The sequence below is a fragment of the Microtus pennsylvanicus genome, chromosome 11 (assembly GCF_037038515.1).
Source record: "Microtus pennsylvanicus isolate mMicPen1 chromosome 11, mMicPen1.hap1, whole genome shotgun sequence".
Lineage (NCBI taxonomy): Eukaryota > Metazoa > Chordata > Mammalia > Rodentia > Cricetidae > Microtus > Microtus pennsylvanicus.
Genome location: NC_134589.1, coordinates 37,192,237 through 37,218,223, shown reverse-complemented (window position 1 = coordinate 37,218,223; position 25,987 = coordinate 37,192,237). Strand labels below are relative to the sequence as shown.

The 25,987-nt window shown below is 40.9% G+C and overlaps 1 protein-coding gene across 5 annotated transcripts in view; it reads left to right on the top strand.

Moving 5' to 3' along the window:
• The window catches only part of Acaca (acetyl-CoA carboxylase alpha), a 271,723-nt gene that overhangs the window by 228,985 nt on the left and 16,751 nt on the right, over window positions 1-25,987 (top strand). For all 5 annotated transcript variants that reach the window (XM_075991299.1, XM_075991300.1, XM_075991302.1 and 2 more), the window contains 7 exons: window positions 650-793; window positions 1,315-1,435; window positions 6,382-6,478; window positions 9,234-9,330; window positions 10,436-10,571; window positions 18,970-19,147; window positions 21,026-21,138. In XM_075991299.1, the coding sequence (XP_075847414.1) occupies window positions 650-793; window positions 1,315-1,435; window positions 6,382-6,478; window positions 9,234-9,330; window positions 10,436-10,571; window positions 18,970-19,147; window positions 21,026-21,138 (886 nt within the window). The remainder of the gene's footprint in view (window positions 1-649; window positions 794-1,314; window positions 1,436-6,381; window positions 6,479-9,233; window positions 9,331-10,435; window positions 10,572-18,969; window positions 19,148-21,025; window positions 21,139-25,987) is intronic.

Sequence of the window (25,987 nt, the reverse complement as noted above, 5' to 3'; positions counted from 1 at the left end):
AGTCCTCCAGAGACACTGGGGTGAGGCCTCAGAGGGAAACAGGCTTGGGAAATAAATCACAGCCTCACACCCAGCACACAAAGAGACTGGAGTCTTAGGGGGTTTGTTGTGTGTCATGAACTGCTTCAGGATTTTGTCTGGTTTAGTGATGGGGAAGGGAGATAGTATGCCAACTTTAAAAATCAGATATAAGGAAAAAGCTAATCCTTTAGAAAAACGAGGCACCAACCCCATAGCATTTCTTCAATATACACTGTGTGTGTGTATGTGTGTGTGTGTGTGTGTGTGTGTGTACACGTATAACTCTACCAGACCTGTATATGAAGATGTAGCCAGTGCCCCAGGGTTTACCCAGCCTACCTACCATAATTTCAGCTCAGAGTTAAAGTCCACTGCACATGCCTATGGTGGCTTCTAGAAAGGAAGAGCTTGATGGCTTTAAAACTGCAACAGTGTATGTAATTGTTAAAGATCTTTTTGTGTTTTAAGAAAGGAAATCCTGGAAGTCCCTCTGAACAGGGCACAGAAAATGGGGTTATTTTTGTCTGGTGGAGGAAAGAAAAAAAACCCATTTTAGTGAGAATTAGGAAAGAATATCCATTGTTATATCTGTAGAAACAAATGTCTTTTTACTTGCTGGTTTGTCTAGGTCCTTGGTCGGGAAGTGTATACCTCCAACAATCAGCTTGGGGGCATCCAGATCATGCACAACAACGGGGTCACCCACTCTACTGTTTGTGATGACTTTGAGGGGGTTTTCACAGTCCTACAATGGCTGTCGTACATGCCCAAGGTGAGCCCTTCCCTCCATTTCTGCTACAGCTTAATGTGTTTGATATATCCTATTAATAATTTTTAATGAAGTATTTCTCTGAAACTTGTATATTTCTTTTTCTTGAAGCTGTCTTTTACCTTCTACCTTTAGAATACCTTTGGATCTCACTAAGCCCTGCTGTTTTCTAGCAACAGATATGTTCGTGGCATATATATGTTCACATGTCCAAATACTAAGACTTCCTCATCCCTATGAGTTTCCTTCCTGTAGTAGCCATTTTTGCTCCAGGAGCTTGCTTCTCAAAGAGCAAGGGCACAGTGGTCACAATGCACCACTGTGTGTCAGGCTTTTAAATGAGAATTGGGAACTGTGCATGTTCCTTGACACATAATGTATGCTTCAGCTTCGATGATCAGGACCAATGGCTGTAGTTCTGTAGTGGGCCTTGCTGCCTCTGTCTGGAGCTGTTGCACTGAGTTGAGGTATAAGACTGTGACATTACTGATGGGTGTGATCTTTCTCTCCTGGTCTTTCTTTAGAGCGTGCATAGTTCAGTTCCTCTCCTGAATTCCAAGGATCCTATAGATAGAATCATCGAGTTCGTTCCCACAAAGGCCCCATATGATCCTCGGTGGATGCTGGCAGGCCGTCCTCACCCAAGTACGTATATGTTTAAGGACCTCATGGTATTCTGGTCATCAAGCTCTAGCTAGGCACTGTCCAATCCCAGCACAAAAGCATATTACTAAGAAATTGCTGCTAAATACCTAGAAATAAAGAAAATGTATGAAGAAAATGTAAAAAAAATCCCAAAATCTTTGTGAGCAAACAGGAAAAAAAGTGAGCTTTATTATTCACTCATTTAGTCATAGCTGGTGTAGCCACCAATACATACCTTCTTTTACTAAGGAACTTAGTGAGTTAAAAGGCTTAATTTGGTATAAGCGATAAAATCACGGTCTTAAAAGGACTAGGAATTCTTTTTGTTAGGGTGGATGTGGGGATTCTGAGGAATCAAACCCAGAGCCTCATTTGTGCTAGATAAGCACTTTATCACTGAGCTACATCCATGACTAAGGACCAGACTCTGGCCAACTAGTGTCTAAAAAGAGCATTGAGTCAGCTATAAGTGTACATGCCTACAGTCTTAGCACTTGGGAGGCTGAGGCACAAGGATCACCAGCAGTATAAAGCCAGCTTGGGCTACATAGTGATTCAGATAGCCTTAGATGCATAGCTAAACCATGTTTCCAAAACAAGAGGTGGGAGAAGACAGATTAATGGAGTAACCTTGAGAAAATGTCTCTATACCTTAAATGTAGAATTCAGATGTACTCTTCTGAGCAAACTTTTGCTGACTACCACCCTCATATTCTTCTTATGATACTGGTTACAACAGTATTGATAGTAAAATGCTTTTTAAAAAAAAATATTTATTTATTTATTATGTATACAATATTCTGTTTGCGTGTATGTCTCCAGGCCAGAAGAGGGCACCAGACTTCATTACAGATGGTTGTGAGCCACCATGTGGTTGCTGGGAATTGAACTCAGGACCTTTGGAAGAGCAGGTGATGCTCTTAACCACTGAGCCATCTCTCCAGCCCCCAGTAAAATGCTTTTTTAAATCTGGAGTTCTATCACTAGAACCTTCATTTTCAAAAGCTGGGCGTGGTAGCATGTGCTTGTAGTCTCGGCGTGGGGCAGGGGTTGGGAGTGGGAGTGGGGCGGAGGCGACTTGGACAACACAGATAGATCAGTGGATCCTTAGGGCTTGCTGGCCATCCCACTTAGTGTACTATAGTTCCAGGCCAGTAGATGGCACCTGAGTGATGATGACATCTAAGGTGTCCTCTTTTCCTCACATGCCACAAAACACTACATACCTACCCATACACACATACACACTGCAGAAAAAATGAATATCTCTATGTATCTAAGTTTATTTTTATTTTTTTTTATTGAGAAAAGGAAGAAAAAAGAAAAAAAAGTTTCCCCCTCCTCCCAGCCTCCCATTTCCCTCCCCCTCCTCCTACTCTTCTCCCCCTCCCCCCACTCCTCTCCCCCTCCCTCTCCAGTCCAAAGAGCAGTCAGGGTTCCCTGCCCTGTGGAAAGTCCAAGGTCCTCCCCCCTCCGTCCATGTCTAGGAAGGTGAACATCCAAACTGGCTAGGCTTCCACAAAGCCAGAACATGTAGTTGGATCAAAACCCCGTGCCATTGTCCTTGGCTTCTCATCAGCCCTCATTGTTCGCCATGTTCAGAGAGTCCTGTTTTATCCCATGCTTTTTCAGTCACAGTCCTGCTGGCCTTGGTGAGCTCCCAATAGATCAGCTCCACTGTCTCTGGGTGGGTGCACCCCTCGTGGTCTTGACTTCCTTGCTCATCTTCTCCCTCCTTCCACTCCTCATTGGGACCTTGAGAGCTCAGTCCAGTGCTCCAGTGTGGGTCTCTGTCTCTATCTCCATCCATCACCACTTGGCAGTTGTAGAAAATCTCCTTTTGTAAAACCCCAAGTGGACTGTTTTACTTTTTTTTGTTGTTGTTGTTGAGATAAGGTTTCAGTTTGTAGCCCCAGTTGGCCTAGAACTTGCTATGTAACCCAAGTTGGCTTTTTTATTCAAATTTTTTGCTTGAGTCTGTCAACTCCTAAGATTCCAGGCATGAACCACCCCCATACCTGACCCCTATTTTGACCAAATGGTGTTAGGAAGTGTTTGTCCTTTGTCATGTGTTTATTGTTACTATTTATTTTTAAAATACTATACATAAAAGAATGGGTTGTAGGGGCTGGAGAGATTGTTCAGCAGTTAAGATCACCGGCTGCTTTTCCAGACATGGGTTCAATTCCCAGAAACCACGTGGCAGCCCACAACCATCTGTAACTCCCATTGCAGGGGAATCAGCATGCTTTTCTGGCCTCCCTGGGCACCAGATACACACCTGGCATACAGACACACATGTGGGCAAAATACTGTACATATTAAAATAAAAAATGAATTGTAGGGGGTTGGAGAGATGGTTTAGCAGTTAAGAGCACTGGCTCTTCTTCCAGCACCCACATGGTGGTTCAAACCTCCTGTAACTCCATATCCAAGGGAATCAGACACCCTGTTCTGTCCTCCTTTGGGTACCAAGCATGCACTGGTGCACAGACATACACTCAGGTAAAACACCCATACATGTAAAGTAAAAAAAAATTAAAAACTGTTTAAAAGTTTGTTAAATTTAAGGGTAATTGTGATTCTGCTGAAATAAGTCTTCCTTATTTATAAAGAAGATATAGTAGAGACCACTCAAGGTAGAGTCTGATGTAAAAGCACTTCCATATATACATCTTATTTTTGCAAGATCCCACTGCTACTATTTTAATGCTGGGGCTTCATCTTGATGTCTAATTGATATTCTAGAAAAATTAAGAGAATTCTGTTAGTTTTAATTTATAACCACACTTTAATTTATAGCCATAACTCTTTTTTCTATGTCTTCTCTTATTAAAATTGCTTTTTCTTACATAGAAAAATCACCAAAGTCATCTTTTCTCATTTTTATACATGATGTTGGTGAGAACCATAAGTCTGACATAGTGATTGGCCTTAAAAACCCAGGACTTTTCTGGGAATTAAGTGGGTCTTATCTAAATTCAGAGCAAAGCTCAGTGGGTATTCTCCTGGGAAATATAGGGGAGCACCTCAGTGACATCTAGGTATACCCTGAGCTAGAGTGAGTGACATTCCTTGTGGGACCATCAAGTCCAGCTAGCATAACCAACGGTCCCTTTCCTCCTTAATCACCATGTTAGACAGGGCAGTTTTGCTGTGGGGGTACTGGAGACTGAACCCGGAGTCTTAGGCATACCAGGCAAGAACTGTAACACTTAGCTGTCCTTCTAATCTGCAACTCAGGGTTTTGAAACAAGTAAATGTTCTGATTTTGAAATTAATTCTGTAGTTCCAAATCATTATTATCAAAGTAAATATCATAAAATGACCCAGGCATATAAAGTTAAAATTTCAGTGTCTTGATGAAAGTAGAACCAGTCTGATTTAGAACCTTCACCAGAATTTGGGCCCTTTGCAAAGCATAATGGTATATTCATTTAATTCAGCACTTAAGAGGACGAAGCAGGAGGATTGCAAGTTCAAGTCTAGCCTGTATATGATTGTCTCAAAAAGCAAAACACCTTTGTTTCATAAAGTAAACAGAAGTACATGTGGAGATGGGCATTATCTGGGTCATTATTAATAAGACCCACAGAATAAAATGAAATTTGTGATAAGCTAAGTTTTCTAGTGTTTTGGATAATATATTTTCATTGACTCTCTAGTAATTCATCCTGCTGTCTAGGTGCAGCTAACACTCGCTCCCAAATCGAGTGACTTCAGATTTTAATTTAGTGGAAGCGTTAAAGAAAGCAGATGATTCCCTATGATAAGTTAAAGCAGATATCTTCTAGGTGAAAAGTTAAAGTCATTTATTAGAGGAGATAGTGCCGTGATATTCTTCAAACTGACGCCCAACACGAGACCAGAATCTAAACGATCGGCTTTGGGCTCACGATAGGGAGATAATTTTGAAATGGATGATCACATTTTACACTGGGGCCATAGAGGCAAGGAATGTAGAACACAGTAATTACAAGTTTAGTCTTGATAAAACACTCTCCGTCCTGTTTAAGTCAGCAGAGGTTAGCTTGCTCAGATCTCCACTTTTAATTGGTTTTGGACTTGAGGTTTTGGGGGTGGAGGGCCATGTTCAAATTAGAAGAATCACTGAGAAACTGTGAGCTGAGAGGGCAAATGAGAAAACAGTTATTTGCAGAGGCCTTTATAGGCTCTTGGTCAAACATTCATGAGCCTGTGAGACAAAAGTTTTATCTTAAACTAAGGTAGTGAAAGTTACATGCCTTGCCAGTATATGGAGCTGGATGAAGAAGGGAAGTGATGTTATTAAGTGTGTGTATCTTTTTTTTATGTGTACATATCTTAACCAGTATGTTTCTGTTCTGTCATGGGCATGTAGTCATGGCCCTTCATGTAGAAAGATTATACTTTGTCAACCATAAATAAAGTGAGTCTGTATTGTTGCATTTCTGGCAGAGACTGAATCTCTTATTTACCTTCAAGTTTGAATCTTCATCTGATCATTAATACTTATGTTTTCATCTTCCCATTAAAAGAAAATCAGTGGAATCAAACAAAATTGTCAGGCAAGTTCTAAAATAGAAATAAGCATTTTAAAAACATCTTTAATGACTTGGCTGCCTCTTGACAAATGTTTGTGGTGTCTTGAAAAAAGCCAAGCTATTTATTTAAAAGCACACAAACTCTCTGCTAGCTGAACCCCATCGTTTAACAATAAATGATGCTTTTGCTGATAAATGACATGCAGACTAGCAAATGAAATAGAGAATGATTTCTGAAGGCAGATGGACACTCAGTTGTTTAATGCTTCCCTCTGTTATAATATGGTTAGAAACAACAAACTCCTCAAAATAAGTTCCTAAATCCCACCTTAAACTCATCGTCCCAGTGCGATGTCAACAGGTAGACTATCTTCATGCTCTTTGTTTCCTTCCCACCCCACCCCTTTTCCTTTTCCTTCACAGCCCAGAAAGGCCAATGGTTGAGTGGATTTTTTGACTATGGATCTTTCTCAGAGATTATGCAACCTTGGGCACAGACTGTGGTGGTTGGTAGAGCCAGGTAAGACCTCTTTTGTTCTGAAAACTTTTTCTTCCCAAGTAAAATTAGGGAAGGAATGGTCATAGCGTTTACCAGTGAAACGTTGTCTGGGTTTTCTAAGTATTAGATGGTAGACATAGCCAAAGTAGTCTACTGGTCCCTGTAGCTGTCCAGTGTGTCATTCTAATGATGTACTTAATCTGAAGGCTGATTTTGACAGTGTTTCCTTTTTATACTTCTGCAAGAGAAACTCTTTGGGACCCACAAAGCTACACTACAATAGCCATCACCAATCAAGCCCCCCCTCACAAGACCGCTTTCTCTCAGAAGCAGACACCACATGATTTTTCCCTTACCCCGAGAGGAGTCTCTTTCTGACATCATGACTACTGAAGTGACTTATAATATTGCATTGCATTAGACTAGAATCAGATTTAAGTTGAAAAAAATTTTTTTAATCTGAAACAGGAGTGAGTAAAATAAGCTGGCATAGGTTGCTTGGATACCCATATTTTTCAAGTGGGAAATTGAAGTTTTTATTAAATTTTAATACCCACTCTAAGAAGTGCTTCACTCAACAGCAAGCTCTGTACAAAATAATCTGTCGTGCTTGCTATAACGAGCACCTGCCAAGGCTGATCTTAATCTAGGTCTGTGCTGCAGACACGCTGCCTGAGAGACCTGCATCAGGAGCTCACCTTCCTCCAGGGGGCAATCAGTTTTTCTTATCTTGGTGAAAAGAGGCACCTGCTCAAGATTCTCCAACATGCCACATTGGCTTGAGATTTAGATGCTAGCCTTGAAAATAATTCTAGGCTTTGTGGTTCTCTCAGTACATCAGGTCAGCATGCTTCATGCAGCCAGTGACAAGGAGCCATCAGATGGCAAATCCCACAGACAGGGCCTTCCATTGTGACACTGAATAGGAGTCATCTGAGACAGGAACTGGGAAACTAGCTGCTCATTTTCTTTCAAGTGTCAGGTCCTTTCTCTCACCCTTAGCTATAGCATCCCTATGAGAATTACTTTGTGTTGGTAAAATTCCTGCTGAGGAAGTGGAAGTGGGACATACAGCTAGTTACAGGGTCTCATGTTATATGAGAATCAACGTTTTTGTTTATTCTGTTTCATTTTTCCTGTATATAAAATACATGATAGTCTTTAAGCTTTCCAAAGTCAAACTTTTTGCTAGAGTCGTTAAGATCTTCCTGTGGGATATGAGAGAACAATGTTTTACCCTTAAGATTAGAATAGGGATTACTCTGCAACCAAGACCAGTCAAGCTTGACTTTGGTTAGCTCAGGTATTGTTTATTACAACACTCACTCTGACTTTTTCCTTTCTTTCCATCTGATGAGTTCTGGGCTTCTTACTCCAAACACATACACATGCTCAGAAGTATATAAAACAAATGGAACTAGCTTCTTTCAAAGGCAGTGGCATTTCAAGAAATAAATATAAATGTATTCTTCTGGGATTGTTACTGTAAGTGCTGCCAAAACTCATCTTTGGTATGTATGTTTGGAATATGTGTGCTATTGGCTGTAAATTGTCTTTTATTATTCCATGGCACCTTGTCCAGGGACACACTATAAAACAAGATGTAGCATCTTCATGTGCTAGCCTGATAAAATTTATATGAAGTATAATAGAAAACAGAAGTTGTTCTGAGCTGTTTTCAACTTCAATAAATAACTGTAATACTCGGATAAAGATGTTCTTTATTAGGTCACATGGGCCCTAATATATAAGTTATAAGTTACCGATTTAGGGTGGCTTTTGCAATTACAAGTTTCTTGTTGGAGTGTTAATCATTGTGAACAGAAATATTTCTGAACCCTCCTGTGTACCTCCTGCTCATTGTCTGGTTGTCTAGAGAGCTTTTGATTCTGATTCAGTGCAGGCAAGTGACAAGAGGGTGGTGGGTGGTCTCCACTCAGCTCCAGTTAGATCTCTTGTGATGGAAAGAATCCATTTCCAGTAGTTGATGTAATAGCTAAAGACCATCCTTCATGGAAAAGTTTGTTACAGACACATTGTAGGGAATGAGAGTATAACTCAGCCCAGCCCCAGCCCAGAGGAAAGCAACTGGCAGAATGAAGATGGAGTCACATTTTCCAGAATAAAGGATTCACCTTACACTTGGCATCGCCCTCTTGGTTTCTCTTCCTTCTTCCCTTCATCTCTGATTAGTTCTAGGAAATCTTAATGAGGACCAATATGGGAGATTATTACTGAATATATAGGCAGAAGCTTCAAACTTCTGAATCTTAACATAGCTTTCAAATTATCTGATTCTGATATAGAATTCACCAAGATTATTACTAAATATTTCTGTCTCTGTTTTTTTCCACTGAAGGAAGGGCAGTGGTTTGTTTAACTACCATAGCTCTATTCCATAAGACCAGCAGTTTCAGGCTTTGTCCCACCATCAAAGTGCTGATTAACAGCAAACTGGGAAGTTTGATTTCATAACCACAGAAGTAGACATTGCACTAGGCTGTTGAGGCTCCCCTAATACAGCATTCAGTTTGAATTTGTCCTGTTGGGCATTTTAGAATATGAGTGAGTGTGAAGGGACTTTTCCTTCATATTTGTGAAATAAATACCAACCTTCAGAAGTCTCACATTTAACCCCTAGAAGCATCAAACTCACCCCTACTGCCTGCTTCCAGTTTTCCCTCAATGTTTGTGTATGAATAAAAATAACTGCCTAATTATAATAGTAACATGCATTATGTTCCGGTGTGGCTTGTTTCTCCCCCCTCACCCCCAGGTTAGGGGGAATACCTGTGGGAGTAGTTGCTGTAGAAACCCGAACCGTGGAACTCAGTATTCCAGCTGATCCTGCAAACCTGGATTCTGAAGCGAAGGTTGGTCACCTCAAATACATCTTGTGCTGTGCTTGGAGTACCTTTGTACTACAGTGCCCACAGATATATTGAGAGTATTGCAAGCCACCAGATTTTAGAGGGAAGGGTGGCAGCTAGCTTAAATTATTGCAGAACACTGTGATCACTTTCAAGATGCCTCTGGATCACTGCAAGCAGAAGTTTTATGTGAAAAGGCCTCTGTAGTGGTCTTAGTGATGCTAGAAAGCAGTCTGCTTTTGTTGGGGCACTAGTGTAGCAGAGGCAGTGAGCACTGATGCTCATCTGGTCCAGCTTCTGAACTACACCTAGGAGTGATAGCACAGTCTCCAGAAGGCCAGATGTGGAAGCAACAGCCCCCATCTTTTATTTTTCTTAAAGAAGGATTCTAGTTGGGTGGCGGTGGTGCATGCCTTTAAGCCCAGCTCTAGGAAGGCAGAGGCAGGTGGGTCTCTGTGAGTTCGAGGCCAGCCTGGTCTACAGAGAGAATTCCAGGACGGGTTCCAAAGCTACATAGAAAAACCCTGTCTCGGAAAAACAAAACAAAAACAGATTATATGTGATGGCACATGCCTGTAATCCCAACACTGGGGAGGCAAAGACAAGGGAATTCCTGGGGCTTACTGACCAGCCAGCCTCACCTACTTAAGTAAATTAAAGTCAGTGAGTGACCCTGTCTCAAAAAATCAAAGTAGATGGGACCTGAGAATGACATCCATTGTTGATTCCTAGCCTTCGTGTACATGCACACATAGGTACGCACATGTTCACCCGCATGTACAAACATACATAAAAGAATAGAAAGAAAAAGATAGTAATATAATTGAGTTGCCTCTGAAAAGAGTTCCTGTTACTGATTGGGAGAAGCAGTTCAACTCCTCCTTTTGTCTAAGGACTAATGTATAGTCAGGCTCCCAAGAAAAGAGTGTTGAACAGGGTTAGGGAGCCAGGATCCTTTCTTTTCACTTCAAGGATCATCCTCATGATGAACAACAGTCTTGGTTTGATCTTGAGTTTACTATTTTTAATAAACGTCATATGATTAGCTGGGGGAGGTTCTCCTTCAAACTGTTGTTAATTGGCTCTTTTTTGACTTTCTCCTTAACAGATAATTCAGCAGGCTGGCCAGGTTTGGTTCCCAGACTCTGCATTTAAGACCTATCAGGCTATCAAGGACTTCAACCGTGAAGGGCTACCTCTAATGGTCTTTGCCAACTGGAGAGGCTTCTCTGGTGGGATGAAAGGTGACTAATGGGCTGGGAAGAAAGTGGCTGGTCTGCCCTGGGCTCTAGGGGGTATCAGTGATCACTAGGCAGAAACTAGGAGGGTGTTGGAAGAGGTTGTTGACAGAGTATAAGTAATAGAGATCCTTTGGGTGTGCTAACAACTTGTCACCTGTGACCTGACATACTTTGAGATACTGGAACAATAAAATATGTCATCTAAGCTGAGCTTGGTGAATTCGAGACCATCCTGATCTACAGATCAAGTTACAGGACAGCCTGAACTATACAGAGAAACCCTGTCTCAAACATCCCCCTTTCCTCCACCTGCCAAAAACAGATAATGTCTTCTAATCTTACAAAAAAAATTCCAGAATAATCTAGTATTGTGTAGGTAGGCTACTGTTGAAGATTTGGCTTTCATAGGTAGATGTTAGACTGCTCTGGTGGTCCTGGGAAATAGTGTTTCACTGGTTCCCACCCTCTTCTCTGCACATGTTCTTCATTCACATCACTCTCTGACAGGCTCCAATGACCAAGATGTGTTCAGAAATTAGCAGTAACTGGAAAAAAATGAAGAAAGTCTGTACCAGAGACTGGCCGTTCTTTGTGGCAATTTTTACTATGTTTTATTATTATCCACCAACAGCCCTAGGCCTGTTGCTCCATCAGATTAGACCATTAGTATGAAGGCTCTAGTCCATGCCATGGGAATTTCTTAGTGATTAGGCAGCCAGTGTCATCATTAAATAAGAACCCTCCATGAACAGCGACACTGTGAACAGTCCAAAGAGAGACAAGAAGGATTGCTTCTTATAAGGACAGACACCCACAGCTATGCAAAGGCCAGCATCTGCACCCACAGGCTGCAAGAATATGTGGGTGGGTGCATTCTTCATTCACCTCAGGATTCTAAAGGAATAGATGGGCTGGGGAAATGGAAGGAGCTGACATGCTGGAGTGATTGAGATTGCTGAGAGCGAAGAAGTGTGAAGTAATGAGCTCTCCATAGAGAGCCTGCACAAAGCTGTGAGCAGGAACGCCTCCACTTTCTGAGAGAGGAACAGCCTAAGAGAGCTATGTGTGAGAGATAGTCATAATTTTTTTTTTTCGAGACAGGGTTTCTCTGTGGCTTTGGAGCCTGTCCTGGAACTAGCTCTGTAGACCAGGCTGGCCTCGAACTCACAGAGATCCGCATGCCTCTGCCTCCCGAGTGCTGGGATTAAAGGCGTGCACCACCATTGCCCGGCTCATAATTTTTACCTATGACATACGCTTGCCAGGCCTCATTGAGAAAATGAAAAGCTGTTATTACTGTTTTTTGCATTCATCAAAAAACCCATATTTAGGCCGGGCGGTGGTGGCGCACGCCTTTAATCCCAGCACTCGGGAGGCAGAGGCAGGCGGATCTCTGTGAGTTTGAGACCAACCTGGTCTACAGAGCTAGTTCCAGGACAGGCTCCAAAGCCACAGAGAAACCCTGTCTCGAAAAACCAAAAAAAATAAAAATAAAAACAAAACCCATATTTACTCTCCTTTGCCTGGAGAAGGCTTTGACTGTACATACAGTTTAATGCTTATGCTTTTTAAAAGGATTTTTTAATGTGTCCAGGTGTTTTGCCTATTTTATACTTATGTACACCACACGTATGCCTGGTACCTGTGGAGGCCAGAAAAGGATGTCAGATCACCTCAAACTGTAGTTATAAATGTGTGTGAGCCAAGATGTGGGTTCTGGGAACTAAACCTAGGTTCAATGCAAGAGAAATAAATGCTCTAACCATTGAGAAATCCCACCAGCCCCACTGATGTACTTTAATTTTGTTATTATATTTGGTTGTGGGGAGGGTGGATCAGAGGACAACTTGTGGGAATTGGTTCTCTTCTCTCATCATACAGGTCCTAGAATTCCAGCTCAAGTTATTAAGATGTGATAGCAAGCCCCTTTACTTACTGAATCAAGTAAAGTACCAGCCTCTTGTGTACTTTTTTTTTTAAATATAAAGGTGAATCATCTATGAAAATACCATGAGAGCCGGGCGATGGTGGCACACGCCTTTAATCCCAGCACTCGGGACGCAGAGGCAGGTGGATCTCTGTGAGTTCGAGACCAGCCTGGTCTACAAGAGCTAGTTCCAGGACAGGCTCCAAAGCCACAGAGAAACCCTGTCTCGAAAAAAAACAAAAAAAAAAAAAAGAAAAGAAAAGAAAAGAAAAAGAAAAAGAAAAAAAGAAAAAAAAACAGAAAATACCATGAGAAAAGGAATGTATGGTTTAATCAGGTCAACCCTACACACTTTTACTGAATTCCTATGTGTAACTTTATTAGCTGTCTCTGAAGAAAGGAAGAAACTCAGAAACAGTTATTGCTTCAATGAGTCAAGAAAAACATTTCTTTGGGTAGCATGATAAAGCTGTAATATATAAGCAAAATACCAGGGTATTCAAGAGAGGATACCATGTGAATGCTGGGATGGGGGGTGTTAGCACTCTTTCCATTCATACGTGTGAGATCCAGTTAGCATTCAGTTTCACTTGGTCCCACTTCCTTTGCAGTATATTTTATGCTGAGACCTGAGAATTCAGTGATTTTGTTCCTTAGTGACTTCACTGCAAAGCTCTAAGAATACACTCTCATTGACACACTGACAGGGAAGTCACTTGTCTGTCCTACCTTATCTAGAGGTCAGAGTTGTCACTTCTACTAAAAGCTTCAACTCTGCTGCCTGTTTTGGCATCAGTCCCTTACTGGTGGCTAAGCCCTGAAACATTAATAACAAAATTAAGATTCATTGAAGGCATTTGGGAGGCTGAGGCAGGAGGATTGGCATGAGTTTGAGGCCATTCTGGGTTGCATAGCAAGTTCTCAGTATGGTGTGGAAGGGTTAATGAATCTTGCACTAGAAGCTATATTAACTGCTTTCATGTCGCTTCCTGTAATTATAACACACACCACCTCTAAGAGACATGTCAAACTGTTGTCTGCAGTTTACATGAATTGAGGCTTGGGGTAAGTAAATCTCTTTAAGTGACTAGCTTAAAAAATGACAGAGTTGATAGAAAAATGTAGATCCATCTCTCTTTTTAAGTGTGTGTGTGTGTGTAAAATGCATATACATATAAGCACACATGGAGTCAATTCTGTCCTTTCTATGAGTTCAGGATCCAACTCTGTTGGCCAGATTTGCTCCCTGAGTGCCTTTACCCACTGAACCATCCTGCCTGCCAATCTCTCTCGCGCGCGGCCAGAATCCAGAAACAAAATGAATCAACTTGGAACATCCCTGGATATCTTGAGAAAGTTATCATTTGTCTATTTTCCCCTCCTTTGGAAATGTCTGTAGTTATTGCAGGAAGAAATAGCTAGAGTTCAGAAATGATTTTTGGTTTTTGTTTGTTCTGTCAACGTTACAGAAAATTCAAAATTAGTTTCCTCTGTATAGTAACTTCTTGTCTCAAAAAAGTTATTTTTAATTGTGGTGAAATACACATAATCCTCATCTTAATGATTTCTGAGTGTACAGTTATTGGTAGTGCTGTTTAACAATTAGTGTTACTTCTGTCCCAAACTTAACATCTTCACCTTAAACCCTACTCATTATCTAAGTAAACAGAAAGTGCATTGTAAGACAATATTATATCCTTCTGAGATCTTCAAAGCGTTGAAGACTGATAGTTATAGTTTTCCTTAGTTAAAATAAGAGATAAATTAAATATAAAACTTTAGAATTACAAAGATAGGATAGATACTTTCCTTAATTTGCCAATTGTAAATGGACTAAATATTATAAATAAAATTCTTGCTTGAAAAAAAACCCTACTCATTAAATAATAACTGCCATCCCCTCCTTCCTGTCCCTGGTTGGAAATTAGTTATTGGCCTAATATAGTCCAGAGCAAGGTTATTTCTTCTTAATTTTGGTGTGATGCATCCATTTACACATCATATAAGACAGATAGACTTTAGGGGAGATCGAGATCTGTGTGAAATCAAGAAGGGAAAGAACAACCTCTCCTGTGTACATACAGGTCTGGCTGTTTCCCACATATTATCTCATGTAAAGGGACCTAAACTAAGAGCCTCTTGTCATTCTTCACATCCCTTGGGGAGATGTTTGCAGTTTTGGTTTCAATACTGGCTGGGGATTATGCAGGGAGGGAAAATAAACAATTATGCCATCCCTCAGTGCACACAAACACACAGCCAGGAGCCGACTGCACTGTGGGTAAAATGACTCCAAAATTGTGTGTAATGAGTAGGAAAAGATTAGAGACAGCTCTTGCTATGCTGAAAATTGACATTAGTGGAGAGGGGAAAAAAAACTCTTTACTAGTCGGCCTAGGAGGTCTAATTCGAGCAGTAAAATATATAAATAAATAAATAAAAGCTTGTCAAGATGGTATTGGTGCTTTTTTTCCAATGAGTTCTATCTGGCCGGAAGGCTATTCAGCATAATGCAAAATTAAATTATAAAAACTGGCTGAATATTTAGATGGAAGAACCATTTGGAAGCAGTTTATTTAGACGAACCGGCAATGACCCACAACAGGGAGACATCAAGCGTGAAATTTACTAGAAATTAGCACCAGGGTCCCAGCCTCAGTGTGAATAGCTTGATAGGATGCAAATCCCAGTGATATTAAGCCGCCTCACTGCTGGTGCTACAGGGTCACTCTCAGTTGGCTTTTTGTGTTATACTTACTATTTTTTCCTAGGACAGGTTATAAATAACAATAAAAAACCATATTTATTGAAAACTTTAACTGGAATGAAAGTCTATTTTAAAGTTTCTCATTACTTGGATGTTGAAATACAATGTCCGCCAGCCATAATGAACTCATGAGAGACATTACATGTATGCAGCTTGTGTATGCCTAATGTTTACCTCACTGCCTAATATAATCTTGCCTAAGCCAATAAGATCCATTCCAGTTTGCGAGTATGGGGCACTATGAAAATACTTCCATACCCCCTCCCTTGTTTGGTGCCTGTGACTGCCACAATTTATCCATGTTGTGTAACACTGAAGGCCCCAGGCAGAGATGATACCTGGGTGCTGGGTGTGATCACCATTCATGCAGATGTACTTTTCCAGGATGCTAGAAAGCTCCTTCCTCTCCAATCAAGATTGGATCAATATTTCCATTTCCAGTCCAGTTGCATTTTTCAGGCACCAGAAATGGCAAGCACATACATGACTTTAAATTTCTCTGAACTGACTCCAGTCAGCATAAACCCTTGGAGATCCCCCCCCCCCCGATATTCTTTTTTTTTAATTTATTTATTTATTAAGGATTTCTGCCTCTCCCCCCCCACCGCCTCCCATTTCCCTCCCCCGATCAAGTCCTCCTCCCTCATCAACTCGAAGAGCAATCAGGGTTCCCTGACCTGTGGGAAGTCCAAGGACTGCCCACCTCCATCCAGGTTTAGTAAGGTGAGCATCCAAACTTCCTAGGCTCCCCCAAAGCCAGTACGTGCAGTAGGATCAAAAACCCATTGCCATTGTTCTTGAGTTCTCAGTAGTCCTCATTGTCTGCTATGTTCTCGCTAAGTTTTTACTCTGGTTTTTAAATATGAAGGCGTTTCAGCCATTTGTATGTCAGATCATTGTTTGAAAATACCTGGTTTGTAGAACTTGCTTTGTGTTTATATTGAATAGCCTGTTTAAAGACGCTGTGGCAATTGCATTATGGGTCTGTTGGTGTTCCAGGGGAGATGGTATTTAGAGGACATGAAAGTGTTATTTTAGCTCTAAGCATGGCAGCTTTAAAGAAGCCTAAAGTCCCTTTTCTACATCAGTTTTAGTACCTAAAGGTATTTGTTTGGCAGCCAGATCCTTCACATAACTGCTAGTTCCATCAGTACAGTTCCTGACATCTCTGAACATAAAGGAAATCCAGGCCAGAGTTAGATAGGTTCAATCACTCAAGTGTCTTCTGGTTTAGTGAAGTCAGCCATTAGATGTTACAGATTCCTCTCAAGCCTCACCCTCTCTCCTAGCAGTAAGAATGAGTAAAGTGAGGCAGTAGAATGGTAATTTAAAGTTGTAAGATGTACGTTTGAAGCTGGACATGGAAATGCATACTTGCAGTCTCAGCAATCAGGAGGCAAAGACAGGAGAATCGTAAGGTCAAGGCCAGCCTAGCTACATGGTGAAACCCTATCTCAAAAGGAAAACTGCATTTGAATGTCATCTCTGCCATTTAGTCTTACTTAACTAAACTTCCTTTTACTAGCTATAACATGGATATAGAAAAAAGATAATATTCTGATTATTAATGTTGTTTATTTATACCTGGGCACATGAGTATGTATGTGTACAGTCATGATTCCTGGTATACAGTAATCTACCCAGATGATAAGGAAAAACCAAAATCCTTTTCACAAAAAAAAAAAATGGAAAATCTGCACTTAGCTTTATCTTAATTCTATATAGTGTGAAGTCAGGTGGTGTCTTTTTAGTATTAAATGAGTGCTCTTTGGAGAGTAGCTCTGTTAACCAGATAGATTTTCATATAAATTCACTTTTAACAAAAATGAGGAAAGTGGCTGGAGACTGTCTTCATTTACCTGTAATATCATTTTCAAGTCAAATGACTTATTTTCTATCTTCTGTTTATTTTCATCTTTTATCTACATTTTCCTTTTCTCTTCAGTGCATATACCAAGAGGGCCGCTCCTTTCTGCTACTTGTTCTGAAACTGTTCTCTTGGCAATACTGAAAAATGTACTGCTAATTACACAATTATTTTATTATGTAGCATTGGTTGGAATATCCACTAAAGAATTAATTTAGTTAAAATAATTTGAGCCGAGCAATTATTTTCATAAGTACAGAATTAGCGTAAAGTGCTTAAAGTCCTTTATTCCTGCTCTTCATACAGCAGTTGTGCAATTAGCAGTAAATTTTTTTGGTCTTTGCTTTCCACCCAAAGAAATAAATGTCTTCACTCTGTCCATATATACAGAGTATATGACCATACATGCTCCACACAGACTAGGAGAAACTTGGAATTCCTGAAGTCCTTACAGATAAGCCAGGCTAGAGCAATGGCCAAAGGCCTATGCCTCAAACTAAGCTGTGCTCACTGGTGTTCTGAATACAGAGCCATTTTTACTCTGGAGAAAGTAGCAATTTAATTTGCTTGTAACTACAATGGAAGTTTCTATTTGGTTTGCTCTTAACTTCCTGAAAAATGCTTCTTTGCCTTGGTTTTCAGAATTGATTTATTCCAAATTGAAGTCCTGTCTGGATAGGAAACGTGGAGCCTGGTTGAACCTGTCTTTATTGTTTGGGAAGGATCCTTTGTGGCTCCACTGAAGTACTCATTAAATGTCTGGGATCAGAGCCTTAACACTAGCAATGTTTAAACTTTAGGGAGCTGGGAAATGGGAAGCAGCCCATAAAACACTGGGAAATAAAGGACTGATCCCAAGGACTCGCTCATTTATGCACCAGGGGTCTTTGTAAGCTGGTCCTGGCCTTTGGGGGACTACTGAGTATTCTCGAACAGAATGGAAAGGTTGGCTCTTCATGTGGCCATGTGAGATTTCATATGTGGGTGTGCATATGTAATTTCCTACTCATTATTATCCTATAAAAATACAATTACTAAATAATTTTTATGTTCTTTCAAAAGTATGTGTGCTCATTCACTCATTCAGTACTGACTTTAAGCACTGAGTATGTTTCAGTACTGGGCAGGTCTTTTGTGTATACAGGGATGAAAAGTCCAGTTTTTATCTTATTTTTGAAGCAAGGTTTCACTAAGTTACTCAGACTGAACTGGAACTTATCCTGTGGTCCAGGCTGGCCTTACAACTCACAATTCTCCTCCCTTGGCCTCCCAAGAACAGGGATTATAGGTGTACCCTAACACCCCTGGCTCCAGCTTTTAAGGATGAATTTTTTTCAGGACCCATTGCCATTAGCTGCATATTTTAAAAAAAATTTTTAGCTGCATATTTTAAGAACTCATTGTACTCTAAGAATCATGAAAGGAATTGAAAAAAGCTAGAATAGTTCCTTCCTTCAGAAAACTTAATGTAGTGAGAGATATCACATATTGACATGAAAAATATGTAACGTTTGTAGAGCAAGTATGAATTAATGTGGTGAAACCTGAATACCGAAATGCAAGGAGGGTATAAAATGGATATTTAATCGTGGGCTTTGCATACTGTATCTTATGAATGACTGAATTTCTGTCTTGTGCTTTTTGAAGCTCCTCTGAAGTCTTGAGTGGGATACAGGAGATGCACCAATCTCTGTTGCCTTTGGGATTATCACAGGACTCCTGGTAGCTGGAACTCTCAGTCCTGTCACTTCTCCCATGGAGATACAATGTGCCATCATAGTCTGTTTTCTATATATGCTTTGAAGAGAAGTTTATTTCTAATTTGTCTTGTTCTCCATAGATATGTATGACCAAGTGCTCAAGTTTGGCGCTTACATTGTGGATGGTTTGCGAGAATGTTCCCAGCCTGTTATGGTTTACATTCCTCCCCAAGCTGAGCTGCGGGGTGGTTCTTGGGTTGTGATTGACCCTACCATCAACCCTCGGCACATGGAGATGTATGCTGACCGAGAAAGCAGGTATTATGCCTTCTCTATTGCATTCAATGCCTCTGGGGATCCTCTAGCTTTTGGTCTCCCTACCCCTAGGGAAAATTATAGTCAAGACAATTTCATTTGAATCTTTCCATTCCCAAAGGACTCTAAGGTGAGAAAAAAATAGGCTATCTAAATAGTGTCTGCTTGCATGAGAAGGAAACCAGGCTGGAGTCAGGTTTTCTTATCCCAGTCTCCATCCCACATCATTTTATAGCAAAGTTCTCTTTCCCAGATTCTCCCTTCCTGTTTGGATATGACTCTTAACCATCTCTTTTTGGAGCAAAGGAAGATTAAAGGAATGAAAAACTCAAATGTAATCAGGACTTCTAGGGGTTGTTTTTGTTTGTGTGTGTGTGTGTGTATAAGATTTGTTTTTATTTACGCATATGTGCAAGTGTGTGAATGTATGTCAGGTGTAGGGTCTGTCTATACAGGTCAGAAGAGGGTGTCAGATCCCTGGAGCTGGACTTAGTTGTAAAAGCCATCATGAGTGCTAAGAATCAAATACAGGTCCTCAGGAAGAATAGCAAGCACTTTTAACCACTGAACTATCTCTCTAGCCCAGTTCTAGGTTTTATTCCACTAATTGTAGGTAAATTTGGAGTGGCCTTTGCTCTTCTGGAACTGTGTCTCCTGTTAATGAGCTCAGTAGTTATTGATATACACCACAGAACCCATGTACTGACTCCAAATCAAAGCTGCTCCCTTCTCTTGGAGCCCAAGGCTTTACTCTGGTATTCTAAGATGGCTAAAGAACTCTGTTTACAAACCCTCAAAAAACTACAGAGAAGCCCACATCTGTAAGAAGGAAGTTCTTGAAACTAAATAAGACACATCAAGCCCAGCACCCTCTCATAATGTGTTCATGATCCTTTCCAACGAACATCAGCATCATTGTCTGTATACTTTAACTGCATGTCATCATTTTATTGGAACACCTACTTTCTTTCTCCTCAAATCTTAGCCTTCTACTTCAAAGGCTGCTTGGGAATATGCAATAGTTTCACCATTGAATCCCTAAGCTGATATTCTACACCTACAAGTTTATTATTTTTAAGTCCTAAACTATTCCCTGATACTAGATCAGAGAAGTAGATAAAGCATCCTGTCTGGTGCTATGGAAGTTAGCAAAGTGAAGGCCTCAAAGTTTCTTACAGTGAATATTAATGATACTCTAATACCAGAAACCCTGCCCTAAACAATTTTTTTAAGTCCATTAAGAAATTTTTATCTAGCTGGGCGGTGGTGGCATACACCTTTAATCCTAGCATTTGGGAGGCAGAGGCAGGCGGATCTCAGTGAGTTCAATGACAGCCTGGTCTACAAAGAGAGTTCCACAACAGCCAGGACTGTTATACAAAGAAACTAAAAAACAACAGAAAGAAAGAGAAAGATCTATTGCCTCTCAGCAGCCTGGCCTAGTGTGTCTGGTTTCAGGAGCAGATTAACAGCTGTGGTACAGGACAGTCATCAACAGTACCCCCACCCACACACAAGTACAGCCCAAGAACTGGAGGTAGTTCCTCTGCTAGGGGCCTACCTTTTGGGATTTTTGTTTTGTTTGCTTTTCTGAAAAACAAAAATGTGATGCCTGTCACTTTCATCAGCTGTCAGTGGTGGAGTCTGTATTCTCTCCTTGAGATGGAGATCTATGGTGGGATAATGAGAATTGTTTACATTGCTTTATGTTAGACTTTTCTCATACCTCACTTAGATACATCTTAGGTGTCTGCCTTTTTTCCCAGGGGTAACTTCTGAGAACCATGGGTGGCTAAAACAGTAATGAAGCTATTTCCTGGTCCACAAATTATAACTGATATCATTCTGTGTCCTCTGCTTTATTTTCTTTTTTGCATCCAGGGGATCTGTTCTGGAACCAGAAGGGACAGTAGAAATCAAATTCCGCAAAAAGGATTTGGTGAAAACCATGCGTCGGGTAGATCCAGTCTACATCCACTTGGCTGAGCGATTGGGTACGTCTGCTTGTTCTCCTGGCAAATCAATGAGCCATTCAGCTGATTTGTAATGAGTGCATTCATAGGTCAGGGGAGGAGGCACTGAAGCATTTGATCAAATTCATGATGATCTTTATTTACTATCCTCTATGTGGTAAGAACCCTGGTAGAATGAAATAGTGTGATAGGAGGGAAGGTAGATTACTGAAAAAGAAAAGTCACATGATTTTTCTTCTGATATTTCCTTAAACTGCAAATAACCCACTTAATGGGATGTTCTTGTAGAGTATCATTAGCTAGAGGTTGCTTTGGGAGGCAGGCTAATCAGGTGAAGAATATCTGCAACTTAAATATTTCTTATTTCTGTAGTCTCTGGACAGCCTGTCTCATTTCTGGGGGTTATGAGTCAGTGTCACATTATAGAAAAGCTAGTTTCTACCCAGACAGTGTCCTGGGGTCAGCCTGAGCTACAGAAAATGGAAGTAAAGATTGTGCACTATATGCCTCGATATAGTGACTGCAGCAGTCGTGCCCTTGGAGCAGGTGCACATCGTGCATCTAGCCAGTTCTCTGTTGCTCGTGTGTTTTCAGAGCTCTTGGAAGAAGACTAAACTGTAGGAGCCCTATAATGACTTTTGGGTACTTTTAAAACACTGGTTTTCTTCCTTTGAGCCACTTGCTATGTCAGTAAAGATTGCTTAGGATAATTTGTTTTGTTTTATTGTGTTTTTGTTTTTCTAAAGGAATAGAAAGGTTATGTTTAAGAAGTAGTACAACCTAGTGAATGGGAGGAGCAGAAAGACGCCAGCTCATTTATGGTCCAGGGAACAGTTTAATGAAATACTATTTGGAGATTCTATTATCTTTACCATGTAGGATCAGACACCCTCCTGAGTGCCTATAGTGTTGAGGCTGCATGTCTAAGCAGTGGAACCTGGCCAAAAGTGGTGACTTGAGTTTCAATAATCAGTTTGTGCCCCCATTGTTTGCTGTCAGGTTACAGCAACCAAAAACTAACCCAGCCGCAGCCTGACCCTTCCTAGGGAAAGCACACGTACAGAGGGAAACTGGCAGAAGTTGTTCTCAAATCTATTGCCGCCAGATGTGTTGAGGTATTTTCCCCCCTTTCTTTTCCAAACAGGATAATTACTTCTGACCAACCCTATACACTTTAATTAAAGTGACTGCAACCCAAGAGTGAGTTACTTACAACTGTACACAGCGAAGCTCTAAAAGCTTCAGCCACTGATAAGCATCTCACTTAGGTGGCTCATAATTGCTCCCGGCATCCAGTGATCGTCGCTGCTGTTTTACCAATAATTCTGTACAAAGGCAGCAATGCCACAATTGTAGGACACAAAGAATTGCCTAATTTTCTTTCATTTATTTTTGTTCCTCCTTTTTTTTTCCCCCTGGTTTTCTTTCTGGCCAATTTAAAATTTGTCAAAGTCGGTCTTCTTCTGGATCACTGCCCTTTGATATTTCGCGCACTCCATTTGCCACAAACAAGCCGCGGGGCCGCAGTTCATGCTGACTCTAGCAGAAGCAGAGAGAGCCCCATTTATCTTGCACTGCCTGCTGAATTCCTACTCATTAACTGGGGGTTCACTGCCTCTTTTTAACCCCCCAATGGCTGTTATCATCCCTTTGAGTAACGGGGTGGTAGTAAGAGGATCCTCTCCACATCTGTGTGCACAAGAACTGGGTGGTGAGGGGTGTGGGGCCAGAGCTTCCTTCTCACAGAAGCACCTTTAACTATAGAAGCATGTGTAGGGAAGAGGGAGGAGACTCCCAAATGATGGCCATTTAATCATTTGTTAGGAATCATCTCATTATCAATTTCCTATCTATGCTGAGGAAAATCATATTTAGTTAACCTTGACCAAACAATGACATTAAAAAAGGATCTGTGCCCAGCATTTGGGAGTCAGAGGAAGGTGGATCCCTGAATTCAAGGGCAGCCTGGTCTCCAGAGAGAATTTCAGGATAGCAGGGCTACTCAGAGAAACCCTGTCTCAAAAAAAAAAAAAAAAAAGAAGAAGACGATGAATGAATGAATGAATGAATTTATAGTCTGCTAAATATGAAGCAAGCTCTGACCCAAGGTATCTTGACATAAATTAGAAATAGTTGTCTAAGCACTGATATGTTACTTACAGGTATTTGCAGCCTTTCAGAGACTACTCAAGTAGTTGTGATGTAGCAAATTGGCTTGGATGCACTACAACATAATAGAAACCCAATGTGGGGAGAGTTTACACTGTATTCTGACTTCTTTCACAATCCCTTACCAAAAGACTACCAAAATACCTTTTACAAAGTAGGTGAAAAATGACCTTATTTTTCAGATTGGGAAATTGAAGCAAAAAAAGCAAGATTAAACGAGTCTTCCACAATATACAATAAATGTTCGTGAGGGCACAGAATAGAATTCTCAATCCCTAAGCTGAATACTGAGCCTGGTCTAAATCAAACAGGGATTCTATCCCTTTGTGAGCTAAAACCAACTGCACAGAGGAAATCTGATTTAGGAGAAAGCCTATGGGAGTGGTTGTTATCTTGTGTTTCTGATCTCCTTCCAAGTCAGCCTCTGTACTGGGGAGCATTCACAGAGCACCTAGACTAACCGGTGGAGACTGCACAAAATACAGTTCATTCTCTAAGGATATGAATAACAATTTCTGAACAGTTAACTTCATCTCTTCCAAACTCTTTATTTGATAGATACATGACATAAGAGAGCTAAGGATTGAAATCAGGAGTTTACTTTTTTTTAAATGAGTTTTTAACCATTTTCTGTGGCTGGTTTGGGTAAGAAGTTTGCAGATCTACAGTAACAACAGCAAAATAATTGCCCTTAAAAGTAAGTGAACTAAGTTCAGATAGCAGAATGTCTCATTGCTGAGCCAGTTCTGACCCTGTGTTCTCAGTGCATGCCTTGCTAAAGTCATCGATCATTTTGGACTTAAGGAAATCAAATTCCTTCCCTGGAAACAGAGTCCCAGTCTTCCAGTGTCAATCCCTGTGCTGCCTCTCAGAACCAGAGCAGAGGAATGGCTGGGGAGCAGAAGTGCTGTGCTAGCCTGGCCTTTGCTGAACTGTGAGCCGGGTTCTCCCATAGATCTTTATTGAGCCTCCTCTTTACATGCAGAGTGAAATGATGTATCAATTTAGATGGAGACAGAACTATGCAGCCCAAGTGCAAAGCAGTTATTAGCTTCCTGTTGTCCCTTTCCCTCAGTACAGCAAGCACCCGGGCAAAGGAGTCAGGTAGGGAGACCCTTGTTCTCTGTCATGGCCCTGTTCCCAAACAGCTGGGCACCCTGCCATGTAGCTCCATAGTTCTTCCCATATGAAACCTCCCTGATGGCTGACACGTTCAGCGCCTTCCTGGCCCTCGCTTGATCCTTCAGGCCTAACTAGCACCCAGCATGCCTAATGACCTGAGGTACCTGGTGCAGTTGAAGATTTGTGCAGTTGCAGATATGCATGTAGAAACTTCCAGAATGCCTTTCTCCAGAGCTACCTCTTTATCAACAAGAATGACCTGGAAAGGATTATCTTGGGTGGTGGAGATTCAGGGTTACTGTCAAATCATGCATTTTCCTACCCCTTCAAGCTGTTATCAACTAAAAAGACCCAGTATTGCTTTTCTGAAGCAGAAAGAGGATCTGCCTCGGAAGTTGAGACTAGGAAATAAACATGTCCTAGTTTATATGCCTTGAAAGTGGTGTCTCTCCTGTAGTGCTTGGAGTGTTCTGTGTGGTGAGGAAGCTGAGGAAAGTATTTTTTTTTTGTCATGAAAGTAAATGAGATCTCACCTTAAGTTGGTAGTAGCTAAAAACCTACCTTCACTTTAATTCAAAGCCTGTTTGGCTTGATGAAATTTAGTGAGACTGTGACATTTTTGGGGGAGCTGTTTTAGTTTGATCCCAATCCAATTCAATTAATTACACTTCAGAAGCACCTGTGTGCCCCCTCCCCCATTCCCACTCCCACCTTCCACCCCACTCCCGCCAGAAAGGTATGATTCACAGTTAGGACTTGGCAGGGATTTTGTTCATTAAATCCAGGCCTCTCTCTACCTGAAGACCATTGTCAGAATATGTCCAAGGCCCTCTTCCCTACTTGTTCTCAGTTGGCCCAGATTCCTGTCAGATTTAGGGAGAACAGATTAGGGAGAGAAAATAACAAAGGCTGTAGAGAGATCTCTATACCAGAATCCAGAAAATTCTCTGTTGTTTCCTCACTTTCTCATGTGGCCATGTCTGTATGGGGTTAGGGGGCAGAATTGAAGGGAGAATTATTCGATTTTTATTCTTATTTGGAAGTCTGAGTTAATATAATGGTTATTTAAATATGAACAAGCGATTACTAACACTACTGCAAGGAACTTCAGGATCAGACATCCCCTGAGAAGATCGCACTTAGAATCAAAATGCAATGATATGCAGTTGTATTTAGGTAGGTGTGCCCCCTTTTGAAAAAACAAAAACGCAGACATGAAAATAGAACTGTGGGTCAGGGGAAACCTAGATACATTGAGAAAAATTATTCCCATTACAGAAGGATTATTTGCTTTACCAAAGGACTCACTGCAAAGTTCATTCTAAATAGCTCCCTTGGGGCACTTAAAACAAGGTCTGACTTACAGTTTCTCAAGAATGGTTTTTGTGGGTTTTGGCTTTTGGTTTTTTGCTTTTTAAAGCACTCCTGTTATGGATATGGAAATATGGAGATACTTTAGATGATTTTTTTTTACTATCTTCATAGAGGAATTTTTTCCCAACAAAGAAAACATGAGTGCATAGTTCTTCTAACTGCTACTTGTATTGATGTCTTTGATCCTGAAGAAGAATTACAGTTA